The 12,807-nt window shown below is 34.2% G+C and overlaps 1 protein-coding gene across 2 annotated transcripts in view; it reads left to right on the plus strand.

The window, feature by feature from the left end:
* Window positions 1-12,523, plus strand: part of PLS1 (plastin 1) — an 86,799-nt gene extending 74,276 nt beyond the window's left edge. For both annotated transcript variants that reach the window (XM_012647421.1, XM_012647422.1), the window contains exons 13-16: window positions 2,649-2,782; window positions 3,241-3,364; window positions 10,370-10,494; window positions 10,742-12,523. In XM_012647421.1, coding sequence (XP_012502875.1) covers window positions 2,649-2,782; window positions 3,241-3,364; window positions 10,370-10,494; window positions 10,742-10,877 — 519 coding nt within the window. In that variant the 3' untranslated portion in view covers window positions 10,878-12,523. The remainder of the gene's footprint in view (window positions 1-2,648; window positions 2,783-3,240; window positions 3,365-10,369; window positions 10,495-10,741) is intronic.
* The last annotated feature ends 284 nt before the right edge of the window (window positions 12,524-12,807 follow it).

Genomic DNA, 12,807 nt, shown 5'->3' on the forward strand with positions numbered 1-12,807 from the left:
CAGGCTGGTCTCGAACTCCTGAGCTCAAACAATCCGCCCGCCTTGGCCTCCCAGAGAGCTAGGATTACAGGCGTGAGCCACCGCGCCTGGCCCCATTGTGTAACTCTTATTGTCCAAATGATCTAAGCTTCATTTTTGTGCAAAGTATTTGAAGTGCCCAGTAGTCATTTCTTCCATTAACTCTGTAAAACTGTACTTTCCAATGTTTTCTTTGTGTTCATTCTTACCTTTCATGGGTTCTTCATCTTTTAGCCTGACAATTTAGTATTTCCAAGGCTCAGTTCTTGGCCCAAAGCTCTTAGTTTCTATATTTACATTCTCAGGGAGTAGATCCATTTTTAAAGTACAGAATAAATATCCCTTATCCAGAATGCTTGGGACTAGAAGTGTTTTGGATTTCAGATTCTTTTGCAATTTGGAATATCTGCAATATACTGGTTGAACATCCCTTATCCAAATCTGAAATCTGAAATGTTCCAATGAGCATTTCCTTTAGTGTCAGTGCTCAAAAAGTTTCAGAGTTTGGAGTATTTTGGATTTTGGCTTCTCAGATTAGGGATATCCATCCTGTGCTACCGTAAACATGGCTTACCTCTAGGAACCTAATTTCTCATTCTTTCTCTAGTTTGGTCTCTCTAGATTTTAGAAATGTTCTCTCAAATTTGGAACCAAATATTGACAATAAATAGAACACATCCTTTCCCTTATGTTAGCACCTGTATCCAGTTTCCCTTTCATTGCTGGTCATTCATACCAACATCATCTTAGACCTCTACACTAGCAACCCTGAGCTCCCTTCTCACCATCATCTCCCTTAGGACTTTTGGTCAAACTGACAATAAAGCATTGGCCCTTCATTGAAACAAATTTTACACATCAGTGATTATTGCAATTTGCTAGAAAATTCTCCCATTGAAATCGGTATCCATGGAAAATATCCTGGTTTTTCTCTCTCCTGTTCACACAGTTACATAATTTTTGTGCTGATGTTACTTTCCATAAGTTAGGTATCTGTTTTTAATTCTATTTTTTAAAAATTCTATACATTCCTATAGAATATATTCCTATTAAACAGGCTAAACATATAATTTATAATGACTACTAGGAAAAAAATTTGGAGTATTATCTACTTGCATTTTTTTTTCAATTTTTTACTTTTTAGAGACAGGGTCTCGCTATGTTGCCCAGGCTGGAGGGCAGTGGCTGTTCATAGGCACAAACGTAGAGCACTACAGCCTCAAACTCCTGGCTTCAAGCGATTGTCCTGCCTCAGCCTTCCAAATAGCTGGGACTACATGCATGCACTACTGCTCCTAGTTTCTCCTTGCATTTTTAAAAAATGAATACATATCAAAGATTTTGTTTAATTTATGAAGTGAACCAGACAGATATTACAGCAGGTTCAAAGGATCTTCTTGCATTTTTATTTGTAACAAACTGAACTTTGGGAATTTAGATTCTCTTTTATAAGAACGATATCCATTTAACTTGTACAAATTCTTTTATTTGTATGATCTCTTTCTCATCTTTCCTGGAAATATTTTCTCATTCTTAGAAAAAAATATGTATCTCAGGTTGCATTGTTTTGTAATAGTTCTTAACTAGGAAGAGAAAATTAAGAGATACCAGTTATTCTATTTTTCTTAACTGAATGTTTATTCCAAAAAGTATTTGGTAAGCACTTTTTTCCTACTGGTGATATTACAAGATTATGAGCGCTTACAATTTCACTGGAGCAAAAAGGCTCAGATATGTAAGAATTTATATAAGTCCTGCTATAATAAGTATAGTACTAGATGATGGAGATAAGAAACCTCTACAGAGGCCAGCCAGGGTAGTCAAAAACATTTACTAGAGAAAGGACTTAACTGGACTTATATCACTAGAAATAGGTAGGTAGGTAAGTAAATAATTTACTTGGTGTTTTTGTATCAAATTCTTAGTGTAGGCAGGCACTATGCTGGGTCCTGGACTGGGGAGAGTATGATATATATTTATACATGTAAAAGTTTTTGTCCTTTAAAAGGAGCTTATACTCTGGTTGCCGAAAGAAAATGCACAAATGGCTAAGTAGAAGATGGTGCAATAAGTATTACAAAAAAGCATTCTTAGGAGTTCAAACAAGGCATAGATCATTAGCAGCGGGTACAGTTAAGGTTAAGCCTCTTGTTGAAAAAAGTGGGCCAAAAGCTGAATTTCAGAGGAAGAGTGAGATCTGGGTAAAGAATATGGGAGATGAAATTAAATTCTTAATAGAACAATTACTTTCTTTTCTATTCTTTAACTTTAAACAAAACATAATCTATTACTTCTATTAATGGAATGTAGGAAACCTAGGTTTTTAGTCAAAGATTTGCCACTAATAAGCTGTGTAATCTTGGATAGTAAAGGCTATTAGAGTGGAGGGGATCTTACAACTTTCTAGCCAGTTGTTCCTCTGTGTAGGTTAACTCCTCAGTGCTTTGATATCTTCAGCTATAAAATGAGAACAATTATTTCTTTGCTACCACTGGGTTATTATGAAATGAAATTTGATCATATAATTTAAGGTAGGACCATAATTATTTTTCAAATGAACTAGACTGGCATATTTAGGAGATATGTTTTTCAAAATCTGTCTTTATACCAAAACTTTTATTTACTTATAGATTGAAAACTGTAACTATGCAGTGGAACTTGGGAAGAATAAGGCCAAATTCTCCTTGGTTGGCATTGCTGGGCAAGACCTAAATGAAGGGAACTCAACACTTACTCTGGCATTGGTATGGCAGCTGATGAGAAGGTAAAGGCTGATATATTTATAGCAACACTGTCAGTTTCTTTCAATGAATCATTTGAACTAAACTTTTAGCTATTTCTGAAGAATAATGAACCTAGAAGAAATATACAATGCAAAATATTTTAATTTTTAAAGGATTTGCTGTTGATTATATATTTTTATAAATTATATTTTATGAAAAAATGGGTCAATATCTAGGAACACATCACTTTTATTAATGCCTCTTAAAAATGGCTTTGTATGGAGTTGTTTTAAATTTTTAAAATACCATATAGTAGTTTTTGTTTCTGATTAGTGAGTTTGTAACTTTGGAATGTAACCAAGTGCAAATGCCAGACTAAAACTAGAAATATTTATTAGAACTGAACTGTTTCTTAAATATTTATCTAAATATTGATATAAATGATGAGAAAGCAAATTTTACCTCTTTCATTCTTAAGTATACATCCTTTCTGTTACAGGTACACATTGAATGTGTTATCAGATCTTGGAGAGGGTGAAAAAGTAAATGATGAAATTATTATTAAGTGGGTCAATCAGACTCTTAAAAATGCAAACAAAAATACTTCTATTTCCAGCTTCAAGGTAATCAAGAGTACTGAAAATTTTTTTTTAAGTTTTGAAGGGAATTTTTATTGAAAATTACATTGGTTAGGCTCAGAATTACATTAATGTTATATCTCAGAAACAAACAATTTATGAGTTTACAAATAGTAATTATTTGGCATGTATAAACTAGATATATGCAGTTTGAATTCTTGTATTTTTGATTGTCCCATTAAGTATAAATGCAGGCTAATTTTATCAGAGTTTGGTAATCTAATCTTTAAAAAGAAATATTAATAGAATAGAGCCAAAAAAATCCAACTGTCAAATGAAAAAGAAAGATAAAAAGCCATTGTTTATAGAGGACCTATAATGTTTTGTGCTCCCTAGCAGCAATCTCAGAATTGTATTGACATCATTCCCAAGGCATAGCAGAGCCAGCCAAACCGATTCAAGTGGGAATTGAGAAAACTGGTAGGAAAAAAAAATCTTGTCATCTGGCTTCATAATGGCACTTAACACTCACTTCCGAGCATTTGTGGATGATTCATAAAGTACCCAAAATGTAATCTGCCCATACATACTCACTAATTTTCATGCATTTCCATTGTATTTTGCTTTTGCATGCAAGCTGATGTTAGCTACAAATAAGCATGTCTGCTTGTACATATTCAATCATTCATACCTTGTGTTTGTGATTTTATTATATGTGAAAAACCAGCAATTTGCATTTTTTTTAGTGAAATAAAGTGCAAACAGATAAAACATCAAGCTATGCTAAGGGATATCTACCCATCTTTTTTTCTCTCTTTGCCTTTGTTCTGTTTAACAACATTTTAGAGTAGAAGAAATGTCAGAAATTGATAAATTCAATCTTCTCATCTTTACCAAAAACTAAAGCCCAAAGCGGATTTAACAGGACAGACGGATATTGGCAGAGATGTTGCCTGAGTCCTAGATCAAGTGCTTTTTTCCCCCTTTTCTATCTTAGAAGGAACTAATGACATTGAGTTTTTGTTGTTGCTTATTTAAAAAAAAGTAATTTTCAGTCCATGAGTTGTCTCTCTCTGTTTTAAACGTAAAACACAACTTAAAAATGTAAAACAGTAATGGGGGTGTATTATAAAATTCTCTAATTGGCAGTTACTCTTTAAAATTGTTATATTAAAGTTGTATGCATTTGCGCCTTAATTTATGAAAATATTAAGCATATAATTAAATCATATATGGTAAAAAATACTTAGGAACAAATGAATATTTATTGAGCTCTTACTATTAAGTAACTTTTCCAGGTAAAGAAAAAGACATAAAATATAAGAAATTAATTTGGCCCTCAGAGTGTTTACCATTTATTTGAAAGACAAAACTTGTGTAACTGAGAAGGTAACAATACTACAGAGTAACTGATAAAATCCAAGTAAGTAATACAACTAATATTATTATGGATGAAAAGTCTAGTATCAATGATCATATTTCAAACCAAATGGTCAGTGAAGAGTAGATGGAGAAAGTTGGATTTGAATGTCATAGATGGAGGAGGGATTTGAATTGGTGGAGAAAAAGAGGAGGATAACAAGAGAGAAGGCTCCATCTTGCAAAAAGGCAACTCTCAGAAGGTTAGGAGAAATAGAGAGGATGGTCCCTAAGGGATGTAGTGCGAGATACAGACTAGGTGAACATTGTAGAGGAATTTGCCTTAAATGAAGGATATTGAGTTAAGGGAGTTCTTTAAGAAAAGCGACTGTTATAGGAAGACTAATCTGAATGTGGTGGGCAGGATGGGTGGGAGGGAGAATAGTATAATGTAAGGTCAGTGCATAAGAATCCACAACAGTACTTAAGGTGTGAAGCCATTAAGGGTCAGAATGGGGTTGGATGTGGGCACAGGGAATGGTAAGAATGGACAGCTATGAGCTATTGCAAAAGAAGAGCTAATATCTGGCTTCTTGACATAAGGCAGCAGAGGAGAGATGACTCAAAACTCTTAAATGTTTTGGGCCTGGGTAACTGGAAAACATATAACACTAAAAGAAATGGGGATGTCATGAGATGTAGCTACTTTGTGGAAAAGGGTAAGAATTCAGTTTTAAGCTTGTTGAATTTAAGGTGATTTTCAGGAAATGAGGGGTTAAATGAAAGGAGATATTAAAACTGGGAATACAGACTTGGTGATCAGTTAAATAAAAGAATTGAAAACGGGAGTACACAAACCCTTTAAGGGCGAGCTCTCACAGACAACAGCAGACTTGAGAGTACAGTTTTACTTAGAACTCAGGAGGCAGAAACATTGCAAAAGTGCTTGGCATTTAGTAGGTGCTTGACAATAAATTTTTAAAGACAATACAAATAGTTAAGAAATGCAGCAGTGAAAGCTGGTGTGGTGGCATGCACCTACAGCCTCAGTTGCTTGGGAGGCTGAGGTGGGAGAATCTTATTAGATTAGGACTTCAAGCCTAGCCTGAGCAACACATTGAGATCTAGTCTCTAAAAACATAAAAAAACAGAAAGAAATGTGTCCCTGAATCAAAAAAAATAATAATAATAGTTGAGGTGAGGGAGGTTTTCTTCCAACTACACAAGGCATTGTGTTTGAAGGCTACAATAAGTGGTACTATTAAAAAAATTTTAATCATAACAAAGGCAGTGCTATAACTACGAACTTTAGAAAAGACAAATTTACCCTTTTTGTTGCAAAGTAATTTTCCCTCACTATGAAGACAGGTGGTATATCAGCACATAACAATAATCATAATTACCATTTATTGAGTCCTGTGTGTCACTGTGTTAAGTACTTTATACACTGTTTCTTTTAATTCTCTCAATAACTCTATGAGCAAAAAGGTGAGCATTAGAGCAGTGGTCTCCAACCTTTTTGGCACCAGGGACCAGTTTCATGGAAGATAATTTTTCCACCCGGGGGTCGGTGGGTGGAGTGGTGGGGTGGGGAAGGAGGCAGAATTCAGGTGGTGATGTAGCCTCTCTGTTCCTAACAGGCCATGGACCAGTACTGGTTCATGGCCCAGGGGTTGGGGACTGCAGCATTAAAGAAATAACTTGTCCACTGCCATACAACTTTTAAGCAGAACAGCTGAGTTTCACATCCAGGTCTATCTACCTACAGGTTGAAAGCCAAGTTTTGGAGTTGAACGACTCTAGGTTTGACTATTAACTCAGTTACTTATTAGCTGTGTGACATATTGCTCCTATATTCTGTAAATATTCAAAGCTTACCCTGTGTCAGGTGCCTTGCTAGTCACTATGGCTACATAGTGCCTTCAAAGATATCACTGCTCAGGGAAGGAGTCAAATAAGAAAACAGGAACTACAGTATGGGCATCAGCAGTATTATATAAATCAGCTAAGGGGAGTATGGGAGCACATGAGAAGGGAATCTGTTTTACAGGGACCTTAGCAGTTTATACTAACAGCTGGGCTACATCTATTGATGAATGAAACAGAACTTACTTTTGGCTCAACATTTTGTATCTGTATGACCTTGGGCAAGTTATTAATTTCTCTGTGCTTCAGTTTCCCTATATCTAAAATGGGGATATTAATAATACCTATTTTGTAGGGTTGTTATCAGACTAAATAAGTTAACAAATGTAAAGAGCTTAACAGTACCTAAGCTCACAGTACTTAAGAGTACATATTGAGGGCTCAATAAAGGGTCCTTATCACAGTGTTGGCATTGCCAATATGTAAAGGGCATCATATGTGAAATGTTTCCTGTTGAGTTTTTTTTTTTTTTTTTTTGAGACAGAGTCTCACTCTGTTGCCCGGGCTAGAGTGCCGTGGCGTCAGCCTAGCTCACAGCAACCTCAAACTCCTGGGCTCAAGCAATCCTACTGCCTCAGCCTCCCGAGTAGCTGGGACTACAGGCATGCGCCACCATGCCTGGCTAATTTTTTTCTGTATATTTTTAGTTGTCCAATTAATTTCTTTCTATTTTTAGTAGAGACGGGGTCTCGCTCTTACTCAGGCTGGTCTTGAACTCCTGAGCTCAAACAATCTGCCCGCCTCGGCCTCCCAGAGAGCTAGGATTACAGGCATGAGCCACCGCACCCGGCCCTCCTATTGAGTTCTTGAGGGAACACTGGTGGCCACACATCACTGTTGTTCTACTTTTATTTTTAGAGATGACAGGAAGAGCAATGGAATGGAATGTTCTAATAGTATGTATCAAATTAAGAGAGATAATAAAATTCATATTTTGAAAATCAGGCTAAACTCTGGGCTACTTCTAGATTAAGATTCTAGATTCTTTTTGCTTAAGTAATTTCTTTATGATTAACTTAAGGAAAGGAAAAGGAAAAATGATGGAAATGTATTTATGTACTACACTAAGGGTTTTCACTATAACTCCTTCCCCTTTGCAAAAGTAAAATATCTTTCACTGATAATGTACAAACCAGAGGAGTTTAAAGATAGGCCTGTTTGGAAACAAGAGGATAAGAGATCTGATATCTTTAGAAACTTAAATTTTTCATTCAACTCAGTAGCTTTTCTCAAGGTGAATTGTAAGGAAATGGGTGGAAAAAATATTTATTTCCTAAATCTAAATGAAGAAATATTTAAAATGCCAAATAAAACACCAAAGTAATCAAAATATAACACAATTAAACAAGGCACTGTGTGTTTTTGATCATCTCAGAAATGTATGGAAGGTAAGCCCATAGAAATTTTACATTTATTCTAGCATGATATAAATATTAAGATTATGCTGGGCACAGTGGCTCACACCTGTAATCCTATAATTTAGCAGGCTGAGGTGGGAGGATCACCTGAGGCCAGGAGTTTGAGATTAGCCTGGGCAATATAGTAAGACACCATCTCTACAAAAAATTTGTAAAAAATTAGCTAGGTGCAGTATTGCACACTTGTAGTCCTAGCTACTCAGGAGACTGAGCCAGGAGGATTGCTTGAGCCTAGGAGTTGGAGGTTGCAATGAGCTATGATCACGCCACTGCACTCCCATTTGGGTGACAGAGCAAGACTCTGTCTCACAGAAAAAATTAAAATTAAAAAATTTATTTTTAGAAAGTATAATGGTATACATTAGAGTCATCTAAAAATGTAGATTCCCAGCCTCATCTACAGATAACCTGACTTATTAATTTGGGAGTGGGACTAAATTTACACTTTTACGAAGTACCCCAGGTGATTTTTCTCGTAGGTGATCTGCAGACTATACATGGAGAAAAGAGGTACGAGGATTTTCAGAAATACAGAAGATGCCAAAAAACCAGATCCAGATTACTAGTATCAGATAGACTTAAGGGCCCTAATTATTTTTACCCTTCATCACCACCTTATATCCCAAAGATTTGTATCATAAGATGAACATTCCTGATAACGAAAAATATAAATTTTTCTAAAATTAATAAATGAAGTGGATCATAGATCATGGCTCAGAAAAGCAGCTTGTTACTCTTCTTCACATGGCTTCAAATTGTTTTATCAGACATTTATTAAGAACTGACATTTGGCTAGGAACTGTACTCGAAGCTTCTACCTATTCAGTATTTCAATATTCCCAAGAATCCTGTGACATTCCATTTTAGAGATTATGAAGGGTGCCTTGGCTTTAACTAACAGAAACCCCATTTAAAATGGTTTAAACCAAAAGGAAAGGAGCTGACTACAGTAACAGAAATCCTGAGGAAGGGCAAGCTTTAGGATTGGTTTAGCCAATATTTGAAGACTGTCATTCAGGATTCAAGTTTTTCCATCTCTGATTTGCCATCTCATGTGCCAACTTCACCCTAAAGCTGATTTTCCTCTTGGTTATAGGATAGTTGCTGGTTGTGACAGAGGTTACATCCTCTCATTCACATCCAGAAGGGGTTGTTGGCTTCCCATAGTCTAATTAAAATAGGCCCGTATTAAATTACTGTGGTAACAGGATAGGATTACTCTATTTGGCTTAGACCCGTGTTTTTCAACTTTTTAATTATTATCCTCCTAAGGAATCTTTTTAGACATTTTTTCCTAATCATCCCCACCCCATGAAATTTTAATGCAGAGATATACTGCATATCTGTTTATGCACTGTATACTTTATATATAAAAGGAATACATTTATCCCCCTGTCCCCATTGAGAATGCTTAGCCCAGACTAATTCAGGTTCATTCCTGGAGTTGTGGATATCAGCTTTCCTTGAAGCTCATGTCTGTGTGAGGGAGGTATGGATACAGAGCAAAAATATGGATTCTGTTAGGATGGAAGAAGAAGTAAGGAGTGAGTAGATTCTAGGTAGGCAAGCAACGGTGGCCACTATTCAGGCTGAGAGAGAGAACAAATAATTTGTTCTAGGACTGGTAAGTGGTAAAATCAATTCAGACTGGGATTTCTGACTTCATCTTCAATGTACTACCATTATAATTTAGCTACCTTGGAGGTAACTTCAAAATGGAGAGAATTCTGGGTGTGTTACAGCGAGACTATAATGGGTTCAAATATAAGTTCTGTAGTTACTGGTTATGTAAACAAGTTACTTGAGTTTTCTGAACTTTGTTTCTTCATCTTTTTTAAAAGAGGGATTATAGTTCCTATATTAAAAAAGGTGCATTAAATAAGATAAAACATGCAAAGCAACAAGAACAATGCCTTTGTAAATGTTAGTGCCCTTCCACTATTTCACTTTCCTTTCTGAAAAATATTAAGGCTTAGGAATTTATGGTCTAAGAAATATAGTATTACTAGAATTTGTAAAATTATTCATTAAAAATCCATCTTATATTCCCTTTCAAAAGTTATCTGTTTTTTACAGAATGGATATTATAGTTAGCATTCTTAGGAATTGTCATGTCCACAAACTTTATACAGGTATGGTGACAACTCTACACTATAATTTGTAAAAAGACTGAAGGAAAAGTATATGTTAAATGGTTTGTTATGTGTGCTGGTTGCAGAAAAGCTGAATATTAGGTACAAAGAAAATTTATAGATTGCTTTCAGTTATATGACTATGACCAGAAAAATCTGATATTTATGAAAATTAAAAAATGTTTATGAATATTCATCTATTCTTTATTTTCTAGGATAAATCTATTAGCACTAGTTTACCTGTCCTAGATTTAATAGATGCCATTGCACCAAATGCAGTTCGTCAAGAAATGATCAAAAGAGAAAATTTATCTAATGAGGACAAGCTGAACAATGCTAAGTAAGCCTTTGTGGTTTATATTATTAATAGAACAATAGTGGCCCTTTGATTTTCTAAAATCCTACTGGGTCCTTAAGGTTCATATTTTTTTTAAGTACAACTTGTATGGGGAATATGATTTAAGACGGATAAAGTTAACCTTTTTGTCAAGTTAATCTTATCAAAATATTTCATTCTTTTGTTAAAATATATTAAGTGAAAATACAGTAGATAACAAATACCAAGATATTTTTCTTGTCTCTTTAAGATATGCCATTTCAGTTGCTCGAAAGATTGGTGCCCGGATATATGCGCTACCTGACGACCTCGTAGAAGTGAAACCAAAGATGGTTATGACGGTGTTTGCTTGCTTAATGGGAAAAGGACTGAACAGAATAAAATAATGAAACATTTAATATGATTTTCTGCCACATTAAACACATTGAATGCCTCACAGTTTACAGAATTCTGAAATGTAGTGGGTATAAAACCATAGAGATTATTTGTATGTTCAAAATAGTTATATATTCATTAATGAATTCAATATCTTGTTCATACTAGTTAGAACTTGTCGACCTTTTTGGGTAACAGTTAATTTACCAATCAATACTAATAATAGAATATGTTCATTATCAAGCTGATATTTCATGATTAAATTATTTTTGTTTCCTAAAAGTCTTATTAAAACAAGACTAATTCATCTTTTTCATGGTTCAAAAAAAAAAAAAGTTTTTTCAGGTTCTGCTGTGAAATGTGTTCTGATTTTTTTTGGTGTTATTTACTTTTGATCATAAATGCAAAGTCATGATCCACGTTATTCTTTTTATTTTCTTCCTCCAAATATATAAAATGGTCTAAAACACTTCTGTAAATTTCTATATTATCTAAAATTTTAAAGTGACAAGTATTCATTAACATTAAACTTTTTATATATGAGAACTAATTCTTGAATAAACCCCAAAGTTCACTCTCTTGTATAAGTAGCAGGAGCTTTTTACTCAAAACTTAATTTTAACTGGATTGATACCTTACATATCCTAGTTTGGTAATACAGCTTTAACTATGATGTTCAGCATATATATGTTGGTAGGATGTTATTAGAGAAATATGTGTGCATATATATTTTTTGCATCTGAATTACCCAGATTTTCTTAAACGGTATGTATAATTGGTCAATCAGCCAACCATTAAATATTTATTTTGCCCCACAGCATGTGTGACACATTTCAGTTTGTGGATATCTTAATACATGAAGATTTCTTTTATAAATCTTGAAATGCATGTAGTTATTTTTCAACTGACTCCTTCAAAATACTTGTAGCCAAACACTGGCTACAACATCCCAAGACATGTTGACACTCCTGTTGACCTCACACTTCACTTGTTAGGTTAGATCTATGCTGAAACCCTATATAATTCAGAATATGCCCACTGAATATCTTTAGTAGAAAGTAATATAAAGCTAATATTTAACAAAGTGTTTTTACATGGTTTTTTTTCCCACAGCCTCTTTCAAATTGGCAATGTTTGGTTAATGTTTGTTACTTGGGAATAGCTAAAGTTTGAGACCTATTTTTTTCTGAATTTTTAGCATTAGACTGATTCTGCTGTTAACAATTGAATCCAGAAATCTACTTCCTTCAATTTCTACTGTTAGCACCAGTGAGCAATACTGCTGTGTAAGAAAGATGTTGTCACTTTATCCTAGTGTCAATGAGTAGCCTAAATCCCCCTTCTACCATGTATTAAACTTACATGTTGGTAAGAATGAGACTGCCATGTGTTTAGAATAGAATTTTTTAAATGAAATGATCAACAGGTGGAATTTTGAAATATATTCTTCTATAAGAGACTTCTTTCCCTTTTATATTTTGATGATTGTTTTCTTATATGAAGATTAAGATATGTTCTTGCTCTTTTATGAAATTATGTTTCCCCCTTTGATTTTTTTCACTGTTATACTAAGTTACCTGATTTACATGAAATTTGGCACTTTAGAGTGTTCTTTTCTCACAAAGTATATTTAATAAAAATGCTGTGTATGTAGAAATGTGTCAGTATTTATTTCATTTGAAGAAAAATAGCCTTGAAAATTAGTCTAGCATAAGCTTATTTTCCAGAAAATTCCTAAATGAATTAGTAAAACAAACAAAAAAATTGTATTAGATCATTTCTTTGAAGGTGAGGGTAGTTCTTTTGTTCTTTAATATGAAGAGTTTTATTAAAAACCAACTATATGATTACTAAAATTTAGTTTGTGATGAAATAATTTGAGTTAATTCATTAACAAATTTATTGTCTGTTATAATCCAAGTACTAGACACTGGGGATTCA

The sequence above is a fragment of the Propithecus coquereli genome, unplaced genomic scaffold (assembly GCF_000956105.1).
Source record: "Propithecus coquereli isolate 6110/MARCELLA unplaced genomic scaffold, Pcoq_1.0 Scaffold268, whole genome shotgun sequence".
Taxonomy (NCBI): Eukaryota; Metazoa; Chordata; class Mammalia; order Primates; family Indriidae; genus Propithecus; species Propithecus coquereli.